This window comes from Xiphophorus hellerii, chromosome 13, assembly GCF_003331165.1.
Source record: "Xiphophorus hellerii strain 12219 chromosome 13, Xiphophorus_hellerii-4.1, whole genome shotgun sequence".
NCBI lineage: Eukaryota > Metazoa > Chordata > Actinopteri > Cyprinodontiformes > Poeciliidae > Xiphophorus > Xiphophorus hellerii.
In genome coordinates this window covers 4,957,404-4,973,676 of record NC_045684.1, presented here as the reverse complement: position 1 = coordinate 4,973,676, position 16,273 = coordinate 4,957,404, and the positions used below count along the sequence as shown (strand labels likewise).

At 37.4% G+C, this 16,273-nt stretch overlaps 1 protein-coding gene across 1 annotated transcript in view; it reads left to right on the top strand.

Moving 5' to 3' along the window:
• carmil1 (capping protein regulator and myosin 1 linker 1) overlaps window positions 1-16,273 on the top strand; it is a 27,542-nt gene extending 11,269 nt beyond the window's left edge. Inside the window, exons 4-39 of the mRNA XM_032580949.1 lie at window positions 2,966-3,025; window positions 3,419-3,540; window positions 4,082-4,179; window positions 4,306-4,376; window positions 4,746-4,819; window positions 4,921-4,996; window positions 5,112-5,200; window positions 5,391-5,485; window positions 6,309-6,395; window positions 6,472-6,575; window positions 6,693-6,770; window positions 6,927-7,003; window positions 7,517-7,621; window positions 8,543-8,612; window positions 8,729-8,810; window positions 8,894-8,993; window positions 9,090-9,144; window positions 9,265-9,437; window positions 9,643-9,711; window positions 9,787-9,880; window positions 9,958-10,056; window positions 10,148-10,276; window positions 10,390-10,512; window positions 10,599-10,774; window positions 11,220-11,307; window positions 11,396-11,557; window positions 11,639-11,705; window positions 11,848-12,098; window positions 12,334-12,449; window positions 12,716-13,250; window positions 13,375-13,417; window positions 14,147-14,338; window positions 14,477-14,614; window positions 15,348-15,503; window positions 15,799-15,957; window positions 16,039-16,273. Of these exons, the coding sequence (XP_032436840.1) occupies window positions 2,966-3,025; window positions 3,419-3,540; window positions 4,082-4,179; window positions 4,306-4,376; window positions 4,746-4,819; window positions 4,921-4,996; window positions 5,112-5,200; window positions 5,391-5,485; window positions 6,309-6,395; window positions 6,472-6,575; window positions 6,693-6,770; window positions 6,927-7,003; window positions 7,517-7,621; window positions 8,543-8,612; window positions 8,729-8,810; window positions 8,894-8,993; window positions 9,090-9,144; window positions 9,265-9,437; window positions 9,643-9,711; window positions 9,787-9,880; window positions 9,958-10,056; window positions 10,148-10,276; window positions 10,390-10,512; window positions 10,599-10,774; window positions 11,220-11,307; window positions 11,396-11,557; window positions 11,639-11,705; window positions 11,848-12,098; window positions 12,334-12,449; window positions 12,716-13,250; window positions 13,375-13,417; window positions 14,147-14,338; window positions 14,477-14,614; window positions 15,348-15,503; window positions 15,799-15,926 (4,182 nt within the window). The 3' untranslated portion in view covers window positions 15,927-15,957; window positions 16,039-16,273. The remainder of the gene's footprint in view (window positions 1-2,965; window positions 3,026-3,418; window positions 3,541-4,081; window positions 4,180-4,305; window positions 4,377-4,745; window positions 4,820-4,920; window positions 4,997-5,111; window positions 5,201-5,390; window positions 5,486-6,308; window positions 6,396-6,471; window positions 6,576-6,692; window positions 6,771-6,926; window positions 7,004-7,516; window positions 7,622-8,542; window positions 8,613-8,728; window positions 8,811-8,893; window positions 8,994-9,089; window positions 9,145-9,264; window positions 9,438-9,642; window positions 9,712-9,786; window positions 9,881-9,957; window positions 10,057-10,147; window positions 10,277-10,389; window positions 10,513-10,598; window positions 10,775-11,219; window positions 11,308-11,395; window positions 11,558-11,638; window positions 11,706-11,847; window positions 12,099-12,333; window positions 12,450-12,715; window positions 13,251-13,374; window positions 13,418-14,146; window positions 14,339-14,476; window positions 14,615-15,347; window positions 15,504-15,798; window positions 15,958-16,038) is intronic.

Here is a 16,273-nt window from a genome sequence, read left to right as displayed (position 1 = left end):
GTTAGCGCGACCCGTATTTGGAGGCCTTGAGTCCTCGACGCGGCCGTTGCGGGTTCGACTCCCGGACCCGACGACATTTGCTGCATGTCTTCCCCCCTCTCCTTCCCCGTTTCCTGTCAGCCTACTATCATATAAGGGACACTAGAGCCCAGATAAGACCCCCTGGAGGGGTAAAAAAAAAAAAAGTATTGGCACCTCCTTCAAACGTGTGTAAATAGGAGATTTCTTTACAGCATTTGAACCAGGTGAAGCTAAAACTATCACATTTGCGGCGATTTGGGTAGAACATATTTACAATATTTTTTAATCTTAAATGCAAAATGTATAGATTTTTAATTTGGTTTGACTTACTGCTCTGAGTATGATGTTCTTTCAACAAAATTGCCTTCTTTGAGTATATATTCTCCATTTAATCAATTATTAAATTAGTTGACATTTATTTCTATAACTGATTCATCCAATTACTCTTTTCAGCCCTACTATCCATTAGCAGAAAGCATTTAAACACTAGCGTAACATTAAAATATGCTTGTGATTGTGTCTTTAATCCCAACTCTGACCCGTTATGGAAAGGACGTGGGACTTCTAGGCCTGCCCTACGTGGTGTCTGGCACTGAGACTCTGGGATCAGATCTTTTGCTCCTGTGGTTTGTCGGGTGGAGTCTGTGACTCAGGCTTGTCTTGGCAGATCATGTGGATTCTCAGACAGATTAAGATGAGAAGAGACTGAAAAATGGAACAAAACTGGTATTTCTTCAGATGTTCTTGACCATATTATCCTATTTCACTACCATGTGGTAGTGTGTCCTTTGTCCTCAGCAATGTTTTACCAGTGATCAATATTACATGGATATAAATGGGAGGATACAAAGCCCCTGACCTCTCTTTGAGCTTTTGACATTTTGTTACACTTTAGTCAAAAACTTTGTTTTACTGTAATTTTATGAGATAGCCCAAATAGTTGTAAAGTGAAAGGTGAAGGATATACATTTTTAAATGTTAAACTAATAAAAATAAAATAAAAAATGCTTTGCTTGATTCAAATAAACAGCTTGGGTATTTTTTCTAGTTCAGATTGTTTTTATTCTCTCTTACCTTGATTTAGTTTTGAGAAGTTGTTATTTTGACTTCCCCATGGGTTTTCTACCTGCTTCTTCAAACTGAGATCAGGCTGACTCCTGTTTCCTTCTGTTAAGACCTTGACTGCTCATGAGAACTTTATTAGAATCCCCCCTCCACCCTCCCTCTAAAAATGCTGTATGATAAACCAGTTAAGGGACACAGCCGAAAAACATCAGTGTGTATAAATAACCTATAAACAGAATGTGCAAATCAGAGATGTTGAGATCTGCCAGCTGACCCCTGATCTGTTGTTCCAGAGTGGGTCAGTAGTTTGTCTAACTTTGTGTGTGTGAGAGTGAAACAGAGAGTGGTTTGTTCCTGAGTGTGTACTGTCCCAGCAGAGCGAGAGAGAAAAAAAGAGACAATGGAGGAATTTAACAGCTGGCAAACAGAGCAGAGGAGTGGGCACTGCCTCTTTGCCTCTTCCTGTTTCATTCTCGCTCAATTTTTTTATCTATTTCTCTGGTATTCCCTTTCAGTTTGTTTCTTCCACCTTTTTATTGCATTACACTTGCTCTCTTTGGCAGACAGCACATTTCTCCTCTGAATTCATAGGAAAATTAAACTGAGGGCCTGGCTTTTCTCCCACACATTTGCTCTGCAGATTGTTTGCAGCTTTTGTTTTGATTATAAGATTTTTTTTTCAATCATAGTTTTGTTTTTGATAATTAATCTGCTCCTTTTACTGTAAGATTCTGTTTCAATTAGAGCCTGGAAAATGCGAATTATGCAGTCAGACACACAGGTGCTTATGTTCTGCACAGAAAAAGCCAGGTGTGAATTTTATGATTTTAAGTTACAGATTAAAGGTTCAAAATGAGTTGTATGTGGAATTTTTAGTCTTAGTAAAGCAGGATGCACGCTTTTTTCCAAAATGATCTGGAGCTTGCTGAGACATAAGGGTATTTACCAAAGCTTCTAGTCTTCATACCAGATTCTTCCTGATAAGCTAAACACACTTGAACATTTAAGCTGAATGTAACTGAGTTGAGTGGCTCATACCAGTCAGGGTTAAAATGTGTTTACAGCAGCCTCCATTCCCCTGGCCTCAGGCTTTTGCACCAGATGTTACTCCACTTCAGCCACAAGTGTGAGCGAGGTCCAGCAGTGATGTTGTCTGGCTGACAGCCGGCACACCGACTCCTATCAGGGATGTTGGCAGAGCAAGAGGTGTTCTGTAAAATGTGTTATCATGGAGTTGCCTTTGTGCATGGTGGCATTGCTGCATTGAAGCAGGAAACGGCCTGCCCTAACTTGTAACCACAAAGTTGGAAATACAGTATTGTCTTAGAGATCATAATATAGCTCAGATCAAAAAAAGATTTTCAGAATGCAAACATTTATTTAGGATGTATCTCATAATAGATGTGCAAACCAGATCCAACTTTAGGCTTCCCACCTATTGGTTTTGGCCTGAAATATAACTTCAGGCTCAATTACTCAGAATAATGCACCTCAGGTCAACTTTCCTTGTATGTTCTTACTTGCGCGTTGATCTGTTAAACCAAGACTCCATAAAGTAAATAGGTGACTCAGAAGCAAAAGAACAAAAAAATGGATGTTTATGTTTTTGTGCTATTGTGGAACACATTCTGCTTTGACATTTACCACAGTATTTACAGCTCTACAACTTGAATTTGTTTTGATGGGCATCCAGTCTGTGAAGTTGATTTGTTTTTTTGTTATTTGTCCTCATTTTGAGATGGTTCCTCATTTTGATTCTTTGAAATTATGAGACAAAAACACCAATTTTCTTGTTTTTTCTGTCAAAACTTGGAAAATGTGCAATTAATTTAATGTGAATAATGAAATTATATATTTAGTATTATCTTGTTTATCTCAGGTTGAGCAGTCCTTCAACTACTTGGATATTCAGGGAATCAGCAGCAATACGCCCACTCAGGTACAAGTACAACAAACTGTTTTACCATCAGAGTGGTTTATGATTTAAATGATATTTATGACATTGACAAAAGTCTGAAAGTTATGCATTGTGTTGTATTTTATGTTTTCACACACCAGATATACGAGGTAGGAAGTTTTACTTAAACCATGTACATAGGGTGCAAGCTTAGTACACACAGAAACCCATTGATTTCATCAAAAGAAATACTAAAAGTGCACAAAACATTTTTGTGCTCATGACCATAACCCTGCATCTTATTGACGTATCTGTCAATATCTGTGTGTAAATTTAAAATCTTAAGTGTGAACCAGCTAATTTCCTTCTTTGTAACACAACTGTGAGATGAAGTAACACTGTGCCATGTTTCTTTGTGTGTGTCGCCCCCTGCAGTTGGTTTTGGAGCATGAGCGTGGACCTTGGAGCTTCCAGGTGGGCTCAGTGGAGGAGGTGGATGAGGTGATTGCTCAGATCGGCATCTGTCTTCACCGGATCTGTCCTGCCGGCTCACCTGTGTAGGTACCACCATGGAGCAAACCTCAGACTTTGACAGGATCAAATGTTCAGACAGAAATAAGGAATAAAATTAAACATTTTGCTCAAATTTAAGGAGCTTAGCTTTTATCGGTATCAACAATCTGTTAACTACATACCAATATTTTATCAACAGTGCTTTGTATATATTTTGTTTGCAATTGAGTAAAAAATATGAAACTTATTGTATTTCATGTAACCAAAATATTTGATGCTCCAACTAACACCTCAGTTGGTATTTAAACACTGAGATGTTTTTTCAGTTTATTTTACAGTAAATTAATGGTTATATTTAGAAAGTTATCCAGCAGAAACTTTAGAAAACAACCTTAATTCTATAGAATTTTGAGAATAAAATAACCGTACATGATAAATTTATTGTAAAAATGTATATGTAATGTAATGTTATCTATTTAAACACTTTATCTGTATAAGAGAATGTACTTGGCTCTTCATGTCTTGATTTCACATATGTTTTTGGTACATTTTTCCAATTTCCTCCTGTATCTCTCTGTAAGAAAGGAAGTTGATGAGGAAGTTGAATTTGAAACCTCCAGAGAGGTTAACAGCCCTGCAGGCCGTCTGGAACGAACAGTGCTCAGCTGACTTAGGACCCTGTGGTAAATAAATTTAATTAAAAAAGACAATAAAAATAAAATAATAAGTAACTAAATAAACAGTCTAGGCAGATTTCAATGAATGTTTTTTATTTGATCACTGACACATTGCTGTGATGTCTCCTCCAGGTGGCTTTTCTCATCAGTACTGGTGTGTGTGTGACAACTTGGGTCTGCCATACAGAGAGGAGGTCCAGTGGGTCAGTATGGAGAAACTATTTTCCTTTACTTGTTTTCTTTAACCTTTTAACTTTTTAATTTCCTTTCTTGACAACGTTGTCTTAATAATGTTTGGCTTGGTATTTCAATGTATTTATTTTCTTCTGCATTTTATGGCCTTTTATTTTTTGTTCTTTTTTCATGTTTTATATCTATTAAATATATGTATTTTTTACCCCTTTTCAAACTGAAGCAATTACTCCTGCAGACTCTTTGCACATCTTCTGAAGCTGCTTCTGGTTGATGCCATTTTCTTTTTACTATTACTGTTTTTGCTTTTATGACAATAGTCACTCTTTATGTTGCATTTTGTTCTTTCTTATCTCACATGTTTTTGCTGTATTTTGCAGGATGTTGACACAATCTATTTAAGTCAGGACACTAGAGAACTGAACCTGCAGGACTTTGTTCATCTGGAGAACAGGTTTTAAACTCTGATCTGATCTCAGTTATAGTGCCACCACTCTCACACATACACCACCTGGTGAAGATATTTATTTGAACTTTCTTATATTTGTCCTGCAGGGATCTTGTGGCAATTATTGCAGTTCTGGAATACAACCAGTGGTTCACCAAGCTATCAACCAAAGACTACAAACTGGTAACATCTTGAAGTTCTTTTTTACATTTCAGTTGTAACTTAAATATTATTATTTTATTGTTTAAATAATATATACTTTTTTTCCCTCATTGTGTTTGGTGTTTCTGTCTTCCAGTCTACAGATGTGTGTGACCAGATCCTCAGAGTTGTTGCCCGATCCAGTCGACTAGAAGAATTGGTTCTGGACAATGCTGGACTGAAAAGGTCAGATTACCATTGTCCAAAAATGAGCTATTTTTAACACAAAGATTTTGATTAAGACAGTGATTTATAATTTATCAGGTCTCATTGGCCAAGCTTGTTGAGTTGTTGCATCCGTTCAGGTTTTCTACTCACAGGTATTAAAGTCAATCTGTGATTCTGAAATTCTGTTTCTGTTTTGTCACTTCCTCAGTGATTTTGCTCAGAAACTTGCAGGTGCTTTGTCTCATAACCCGTCCTGCACGCTGCACACACTGAATCTGAGCAACAATTCCCTAGAGGACAAAGGTTAAAACCACCCACACACACCCACACATCTCAAACAATGTTCTTTGCTGTTTATACAGGGTAGGGCATGAATGTAGGGGTTATGTATTTATCATTGAAATGTAGACACTTCCTATTTGACTAATTAGAGTTCAAGCAGTTAGAAAGTTATTTTGAAATTGAGCAGATAAACAAGAATCCTGAAAGAATGATGCATTTTTTTATGTTATTAGGAAGATTTCCTTTGTATTTTACACCACAATTACATTTAAAAATACAACATTTTATAAGCAGACGTTTAGCATGCAAAGTTTTCAAAATGTTAATACCAGCATTAGATTGTTCTCTCTAAATAGATGCAACAGTAACTAGTGGATGAGAAGAAAATGGTCAACTCTGGTGTATTTTGAACATCATGAGCTGAGCATGTTATTTTGTTATTCTATTGACATGACTTTAGTCTCCCAGGTGCTGTTTTCAGATCATTCAAATTGGCCTTGATATAACCACATGTAAATATCTTTGAATTAAATTTAACTGGTGTGAGTTTCACTTATTTGATTAGATATTTCTGTATAATTTGATACGAATTTGACTCACTTTGTCTTGTAAAGTGTCTCAAAGGGATATAAAAAACTGAATTGAGCTGACACAGAAGATTCCACTATGTGATTGTTTATTAAACGAAGATGAAGGCAAAATAAAAGTACAAGATTATGTACAAAACTGTAGATACAGAAAAAATAACAAAATAAGAAACACCTGTGAATTTCAAAGGTACTTTCTGAAATTCATGATTTACTTTCTAAATGCAAACAATCCTGTGTCTGAATCTTTCTTTCAGGTGTCTATGCTCTGAGTTCTCAGCTAGCCAAACTGCCCATGGGCCTAAAGAACTTGAATCTCTCAAAGACCTCCATGTCTCCTAAAGGCTAGTACATAGCAATCAAAAAATAGTACTTTACTGTTCTCAAGCTTTTTTTTTTAAGAACAAGTTTGTACTGCAGGTGTAAACAGCCTCTGTCAGGCACTGTGCGCCAACCCCATCATCGCCTCCACCCTCACACACCTCGACCTGTCGGGGAACTCCTTGAGAGGAGATGACCTTCAGGTATGCAACACCATTTCCTCATTACATCTCTGTCTTTATTCCAAACTGTCAAGCTTTACACAAATACTCCTGTCCTCTATACTGTACTTAATGTGTTTCTCTGTGTTGTCTTTGCAGAATTTGCACAATTTCCTGTGCCACCCAAACTGTCTTGAAACTCTGGATCTGTCAAACAGTGATTGTTCCCTGGAGCTGGTAAAACCCGCTCAGATAGCAACTTATGAATTAAGACATCCTTTTATTGAGTTTCTTTTGGAGTTTTGTGGTCATATCATACATGCACTGATTTACATCTATGGTTTTGCCCTATTTTACTTTATTTATTGTTCATTATTTTGTGTATTTTTTCAGGTGTGTGCATCTCTGTGCAGAGGATCTTTGAAGCATCTTGCCATCCTCAACATGTCAAGAACAGTCTTCTCTCACAGGTCAGACTCTCAATATACATTATGAAACTATTATGTAAGACATTTACAGATAGTTTAGGGCAGTGTAATTCAGTGTGGAATTCTGATCTCCAGTAATCAAACTAGGTTTGGCTTCAATGACTGATTAGTTATGTATTCAGTATTCTTCATAAGACATAAGCACAATGAACAAAAAAGGAATAATGATAGTTGCTGAGGGTGTCTATGTTTTTTTTTAAACATATAATAATATGTTTATCAGTGTTTGTGTAGATCAGCTTGTAGTTGGCAGCAGGCCTCAGTTGCCATTATCTGTTAAGCTGTAAGATTAAGAACCACTGGTTTTAACTACAAAGAAAGGCGAAGGCATAAACTATTCTCTCAGATTCTAGATTCTTGGTTGCTCATGAAATACAGTATTTATTAACCAAGGAAATGCTTTCCAATTATTAAACAGAGCACATACTCAGAATTTGCTGTGTATCTAAACACCTTTGATAGAAAAAAAATAATTATTTTTTAACGCTCCTACAGGAAGTGCAAAGAAATCCCTCCGTCCTTCAAGCAGTTTTTCAGCAGTGCTCAGGCTCTGATGTCTGTTAGTCTATCAGGAACCAAACTGCCGCTGGAGGCTCTGAAGTAAGAATGGCTTAAACTGGTTTAAACTTTTTCAAGCTAAGCTGATGTTGGACCAATTTGCAGGAAGTATATGATGTCAGTGGCTCTTACTTAACAGAATGCCTGGAGTGCTTCGAAAGCTGTGCATAAGCAGGAGTGGGCAACATTTCTTATCCAGATACCAGCATTTTGTATGAACTATGTTAAAACAATCAGTCAGACACACAGTGAATTTCTGTGTTGAGAATGCTGTCATTTTATAATAATAACAAAAGGTTTGGAAAGATTTACATCTTTAGTTGGAAAGAAATGTAATGTTTATCCATGACTAACACAGCACTCTTTTTGGGAACAAACATTTAGATATCAGCTCCTGGTAAAAAAAAATGCAGCTTTTAAGATTTTTTTCCCCCCATTTTCTTGTCTTCTTCCTCAATCGGTTTCAGTCTACGTGGTTCAGTTGTAGAAAACCAAGCTAATTTAGACCTTACTTTCATTTGCCTCAATATTAATTATCCAAGTGCTACTTCTTTAGTAGCATTTAGTTTAGTTTAAATTGCACAATTTTTGTCTGATTGCATCAAAATTCCAGATAGAGTTGGCAACAAAAGCAGTTCAGAAACGTTTGATTTTGTGGGATTTAAATTCACTTCCTCCTTTCTCTGCACACAAAGGAGAAAGTCATTTAACAACATGCAATTTGGGTAAGAAAAGTGCTTAAAAACCATAATCATACTATGTATTTTTCCTACTAGAAGGGTTTAATTTCAAAATTTTACTCTGACAAATGCAGATTTTTGAGGTGCTCCAAACCACTCTTTGAAATTAAAAAATCTTTCTTGCAGTAATAATTAAAAACATGGATGTAGAAAAAGGGGTCTTCATAATATTTGCAAATTAATTCTATAAAACACTGGCATTACTAACTAATTTTGTTGGTAGATCGTTGTTGTTGGGCCTTGGTTGCAATCCAAACCTCAGTGATGTTTCTCTGGACCTCAGCAGCTGTGATGTAAGTCCACCACCGACCTCAGCAAAGTGCTGCCTATTTTTAAGTACTATAAGTGAATTAAAAAATAGTCACAAATCTGAAGAAGTTTTACAAAAAAAGAGTGAATTTCCCTGCAGCTTCGTTCGGGAGGCTCACAGATTTTAGAGGGTTGCATCGCTGAGATCCCAAACATTTCCAGTCTGGATATTTCAGACAACAGTAAGAACATTTTGGCTTCCACTCGCACATTTTGGATTTGTGCTTCTGCAGATTTAAGCCCATGCTTCTGTTGTCCGGTTTAGGTTTGGACATGGATCTCATCACCCTTCTTGTGTGGCTGGCCAAAAACCGCTCCATCAGGCACCTTTCGTTGGGCAAAAACTTTAACAATATCAAATCCAAGTAAGTGGCCACAAAAAACAATTACTTTATAGCAGCCCAAGATTAGCTTTTCACAATTTTGACTTTAGATAATTGTTTTTTATGCTGTTACCACAGAAATGTTGCTCAAGTATTGGATAACCTGGTCCATATGATTCAAGAAGAAGAATCAGTGAGTGATACATTGTAGCTTTTCATTTTCTCCTCATGGTGACAATTTTATATTGGTGTAACTTATTTTCATAGTGTTATCTTATTTTTTCTTAATTTCTTTTTTTTTTTTTTTTGATAGCCTTTGACTTCACTGTCCCTCGCTGATTCCAAGCTGAAAGCCGACCTCTCCATCGTCCTTAATGCTCTGGGCAGCAACACCTCTCTGATCAAGTTGGACATCAGTGGAAACTCCATGGGAGACATGGGGGCCAAAATACTAGCCAAAGCCCTCCAAATCAACACAAAGCTGAGGTGAGTAGGGATCCTAATCATATTTTCTAAACTCATGTTCTTGAAAAATCATGCTTCAGTGTGTATTTTTAAAAAATCAGGAGCTCTGTGTGTCTGTTAAAATTTTAAAGAAGAATAAATGCTTTTTTATTAATTTCAACATCCACTAACCACAGAACATTTTTTTAGGCTCAATTCTGTCTGTTTCATTTGTGTGGCTCTCCAGGACCTTAATTTGGGACAGAAATAATGTCAGCCCCCAGGGTTTACAGGATGTAGCTGCTGCCTTGGAAAAGTAAGAATAACATTATTACATTTCCAGGTTTTAGGATTCGTCTTTCTATTAACTTTATGTTCTCTCTAAAATTAGAAACTACACAATTCGATTCATGCCTGTTCCCATCATGGATGCTGCTCAGGCACTGAAAGCCAACCCAGATAAGACGGAGGACGCTTTACTAAAGGTTCCTGCTCATTTATCTCTTATGTTTTGTAAAGTTTTAAAATCTAAAGGTTGTTCCTTTTTCTTTGATTCCTGCAGATGGAGCAGTACCTGCTGAGAAACCACGAGACGCGTAAATACCTCCAGGAGCAGGCATACAGGCTGCAGCAGGGAATAGTCACCACCACCACACAGCAGGTTGGCGCAGCAGTACAGATACACTATCTGAACATTTCTTTGAACCGTTTTAAGGAATTCTTCCTAACCTTCAAACTTGTTTACAATTCAGATGATGGACATGATGTGTGTGAGAGTCCAGGATCACCTTAACTCTCTGAAGTTCTCAGAGGCCAACTCTGTTCAAGATGACATGAAGCTGGCAGAGAACCTCATGAAGGATGCAAAGAACTCCAAAACTGTAAGAAAACACAGATCACCACCAACAGAGTACCTTTATGCAGTGTACTAATAGATTCAAATATAGAAGCAGAATAAGGGCAGATTTCTTCTTTTGCTTGCATTTTGTTCCAGCTGCTCCCCAACTTGTACCACTTAAAGAGTGGGGGGTCCAGAGTTGCATTTGTTGCAGCCATTCAGGACAAGCTGGAGTCAATGGCTGGAGAAGTGGCAAGCGTAATGGACGAGCAACTGCAGGTATCATAGCATCAACTCCACCAGCATTGACAATGCAATCTGTAAAAGTTTAAGAGTCAGGATTCAAATGACATCGACTATTCCAGACCATGCTGGTGTCCATGGTTGATGCTGCTGAAGGCCTTTGTCCTCATGTGATGAAGAGGAGCGGCCTTCGTCAGGAGCTGCTTAAAGCTGCTGCAGGGAGGATGACCATCCCTTGCAGCTTCGTCACAAACACCCTTCTGGAGCAATCCGGTGTGGACATCATCAACAAAATCAGGTTTGCTCTGCACCATACATGCGTGCTGATCAGATTAACTTTACTCTGCCTTTATTAGGCAATCGTAGCATCAAAAATTTATGTTATTTGTAATATTTTGCCACCTAATGCAACTTTGATAAATAGTGTGGCATTTTATGAAACAACTTTTTGAACAATCTCATTATTTGCATTTTTGCATCGGTTGTGGAATTTCAAATTACAACCAGTTAATTTACAAGAAATATATCCTGTGACTTTGAAGCAAAAACTTCAGCTCTTTGCCTGGTCCCCACACAGCACAGTAATAAACACATTTGTTTGTCTGAGTCCACTAGAGTTTTAATCAAGAATCACAATAACATTTTTTTTTCTCTGCTAAAATTTTGATTCTTTGTTGGATCAATGTTCTTTTAGCTGCTTTCACTTTCATTGACACTGGCCTTATTATTTCTGTGTGAAACAGTGAAGTGAAACTCGGCGTGGCGTCCATTCTGTCTGATCGCATTGTTGATGAGATCCTGGAGTCTCTATCAAGATCCCAACATACACTGGTTAGTGCCGTCTCCGCTCTGTCAAATATTCAGATTACTCATCCTCCGACTCATTCACCATATTTCCTTTTGTTCCATCTGCCTCCAGGCCGACCACCTGATCAGAAAGGACCATCCATTGTTACACCAGGAACCCCAGTCAGAGGCAGAAGTCCTGGATGAAACTGTTCTACATCCAGAGAACCATGACCATGATCAGAAACGGGATCGAGACGAGAAACATGGACTGAATGATGTGGAGTCATGCATGGTGGGAATATAAATTTACTTAATGAGAAATTGAAGAGAAATTTGTGAAAACAGAAAATGAAAATGTCCTTTCTCTCAATAGATGACACCTAAATCCAAAAGGAAGAGTATTCTTGTCAGAATGTTGAGGCCTGTTTCTGTGGCATTTGGTAAGAGATCTGTATCCTGCTGGATGCTTTATAAGCTATCTATAGAAATATTAAAAGTCGTGGAAAATTCTTCTGGAGTATCTTTAAAACTCACCATTGCATTACTTTACAATGGTGAGTCACTACCTTCTCTTTCCAACAGAGCTGGAGTTTGACCTGGACAAAGCTCTGGAGGAGGTTCCGATCCACGTTGAGGATCCTCCTCTTCCTTCTCCTCCCCCACAAGTATCAGATAGGATGTCATATTCTGAAGATCTGCCTCTGCCTCCCACTCCGTCAGATGGGAAGTCTGTGTGTTTAGGAGAGCTGCCACAGCTGGAGCACAAAACTCTGGAAAGTTGCACCAAATCCCGACCGAAACTGAAAAAGAGAACAAAACCCAGCAGAACCTCAGTAAGAAGATCAATAAGATATGGTTACGGTTTTTCAATATTTCTTTCTTTTTCAGTATTAAGAAAATTATAACACAGTTGTAACAAGAAGATTCCATACACTTTGACTTTGTCTCTTCTTTTCATAATTTTTGTTTTAGGTCAGTTAAAATCCTCTTTGTTACTATAATTGCTATAGTTTTTAAGAAATGTGCTTTGATTGTTGCACTTTTTTTTGTCTTCTGTCTCTGTGTTAGCGACAAGCCACTGGAAGCTCAGTGCCTCATGATGCAGAGCAGAATAACATGATGGAAAAACTGGATGAGGGTCTAGATGACTTCTTCTCCAAGAGAGTTGTCAAACTCAGCTTTAGGTCAGTACTGCTCAGAAATCGATTTATTGTTCTTGTTTAAAAAAAAAAAAAAAACAGTGTCATGATCTCTTTACAATGTTCCTAGTTTCTATGTTCTTGAAAAAAGAAATTGAGAAAAAAAGTATATACAAGATCTGGATTAGGTTGTTTTTCCCTAAAAAGTAATGAATGATCAAATGCTATCTCATAACCTCAAAAATCACAACATTAGGTGAAGTTTTCAGATCATTTTACATTTGTGTGCCTTTATTTTGAATATTCTCCAGACTTCCCTCCATAAGAAGTCCATCAACACCAACACCAGAAGCATCAGATAAAAAACGTGAATCCAGGAAGAGTGGCTTCTTTAACCTCATTAAATCCCGAACGTCCCGCTCTGAGAAGAGCCACGGAGCTCCCGCCATCACACCACCGCACCCTGCACATGCTAACACCACCACCACAAGCCCAGTCACTGAGGAGGCCCCTCCTACCTCTCCCATACTACCTGCGAAAAGTCCAATCTCTGTAGTGGAGCCTCATCAGGAGATCCACGGGGCACAGTCTGCAAACCACACAGATTCTGAGATGGAGGCGCCTCCGACTTCCACTGAACCTGCAGGGGGGGAAAAAGATACCAGGAAGGTGGAAGATATGGAAATCCTGGAGAAGAAGGAAAGTCCTCCAAAGAAGGAGAATATAGAGAAGAAGGAGAACCCACACATTCATCGCCATATTGGTATTCCTATGATGGGAAAGGATCTGCTGGCTGAGATGAAGGCCAGACAAGAGAAAAGACAAGACAAAATGGCTGAAAAGAAGGTTGGTCAAATCAATAGGTTGTACAATATTTACTTTAGTTCTAGCAGTCATTAGCACCAGTAAACATACATACTAATGTGGATATATGATAGAGAAATGTGGAATTTTTATTTTATTTTTTCAGTCCGATTCATCATCAGTCCTGGACAAAGTGGACTCAGACAAACGTAAGTGTGTTTATACCTGTGCTAACTGCAGATCCTGAAAAAAAAATCTTGCTTTTAAATTGAATGATAAGATATGATACTATGACATTGCTTTTAACCGAAAATGTCACAGTAAGTTCCAAAATACTAAAATATTATACTTAAAAATCTTTGCCTTTAAAATTAAAATGGTATAAAAAGAAAAATTTCAGAACATTTCTAAAATCCCAAAGTGCACAGTGCTGGTAAATGCTTTCATCCTTTCAAAAAACTACCATCACAAAACAGACAAAAGAAGAAAGAAAACACTGCTGTAAAGAAAACATTTTTTAACAAATGCTAAATCATAATCATTCAATATTTTACATTACTAAATAGAACAAGTCTATATTCAAGGTGACAACAAAAGCAGAAATCAGTCTAAAAAGTTTTCTTTAATGTAGTTTTCATTTGTGAAATGTTTTCTGTTTTTTTCCACTTTCTAAAGGTTTATATATGTATACATATATGTATTTACATGTTTGTTTTTAATTTAGATTTTACAGTTAGTTGTAGTGTCCAGTTTTAATATTTGGTTATATATATATATATATATATATATATATATATATATATATATATATATATATATATATATATATATATATATATATATATATATATATAGCCATCATGTCTATGCTTCACAAAACTATCACATGATCTCCTATCATGATGTCTAAACCTCTGCGTCTTTTTTTATTTCTCCAGCGAAGTCAAATGTACATCCTGCGGTTTCCACAGACCCTGAAGACTCCAAACTTGAGCCGATTCCTAGGGCCAAACCACCAAATACCACCCCCAAACCAGCCCCAGCCCAGACTGCTAAAGCACCACTGGTTGCTCGCACATGTGGGCAACTCAGTCCAACCAGTCCCAGGCCATTTAGCATCTCTGTCATTGGTAAGATGAGACAAGTCTAACAACTAAAACCTACACCCATATTTTAGTTCTCTGCTGAAAATATGCATCTTAAAGCAGAGGCTTAGGTTTTTTAGATTTTTTTTCTCTTATTTTACTGGTATTTTTTTTGTCTCCCAGATGATTCAGTAGAGTCTGCCCCTGGCAGTGTATCTCCCAAAGCACCACTTCCTGCTCCCCGTCTGAAGAGGGCGCCATCAGAGCAAGACAGAGAGAGCACAAGCAGCAGCTCTGCAGGACTTTTGTCTCCACTGGAGGGTTACTATCTCTGTCTACCATCCAATAATAACCCAATTGTCTCAGTAGAAGCTGATGCCACAGTCTAATATCTGCAAATATTAACTTGGCAAAACATTCAGGCTAGCTGTATTTAAATCCTAAAAATGCTACTGTAAAGATAAATATTCAGCACCACTGAAAGCATAAAATACTGAGCGGAAAAGAGCAGCTAAAAATACAACAGTTAATTTAACAGGTGACCAGATGTTTAATGAAGGCTTTGGAGGCCATGACGCCTCCACACGTAGAACAACAGAAGCAAAAGTCCGTCACAGAAAAACACCCAAAGCAGATGCTCTCGGCTCCAGCCTGTAACTTGGCACGTCCAGATGTCTGTGTGCATCTGTGATTTTGTAGTTTGGTGCATCACTTCTGTAATTAACACTTACAGGAACCCCTCCTCTGTAATCAGAAGTTGTTGCTCTTAATTGTTGTGTAAAAAGATGTGATTTTAAAATCAAAGAGACAGGAAAGAAAAAAGAATTTAACCATTTTTTATGGAGTCTTGGGGTTATTTATTCAAGGGTGTTGCATATAAAATTTTAAACATTTTAAATAATGAGGAAGCCTTTACTATACACATTTTTTTCTTTATCTGTTTATGTGAATGTGTCATTTTTAAGACTAATTAATTAGACAGAGCTTAAAAAGAAAGAACATTAATTAGTTAAAATATTTCTGAACTCAGGTTTATCTTCTCTTCCTCCTGTAGCTGAGTTTTCTGCAGATGGCGATGCTTTCGGGCAGCCCAGCATCCCAGGTGCAGACTCCGGCATCAGCGGCCGACAATGGTCATCTCTGAAGAGCTCGTCCGGTCCGCTTGGCAACGAGGAAGAACGCGAACGCACAAAGTCCCTCCCTGGCTACGGTTTGAGCATTTACCCCTTGTATTATTCCATGTCCAATTTTACTGATATATCATAATTATTAACACTATGAATATGTAATTATTATTAACACCCCACATGAAAAACAATTCATTAGCCAAAATAAGTATTACATTAAACAAAGATTAATTCCTTTGGTAGATTAAGGAAAACAATTGAAACTTTATAATACATCACAAAAAAAACATTATGATGAAGCAGAGATCACCTAAAATCTTATGTTTTTAGATCTTTTTCGTCTATCCTATGTCCTGATTTCATTTTTTATCATTCCAGTGAGGCTTCCATCTCAGACAGACATGGATCTCAGTCCAGCTGGCAGCGAGATTTCAACTTTGAGCTCTGACCTCAAGTCTAATAACAAATCTGAGGACGAATCCGGTGACGACACTCCTTCAATGTGATTCCAGCAAGATGTTGGCATCTTTTAAATCTCATCCCAGCATACCTTGGATGCCTTCAGACCAAAGCAAACCTTCTAGGGGAATCAGTCTGTGTATGGAAAGATTTAATTTGTGTTTCTTTTAAAAGCTTTTTAAAAGCAAAGAAGAGTCTAAAACGTTTCTACAATCTCATACATTTTCTGTTGTTTTCACAGCTAAGAGCTATAATAGGATTGTAAATAACATATCTACATATGTAGACATGTTACTAGTGCAGAGATCTTTTTAGAAACATTGCTTACTATGGAAAGCTCATTTATTCCAAAACTTGGGAAAATGCAACATTTTCTTCTTTTACTCAGTCTTAA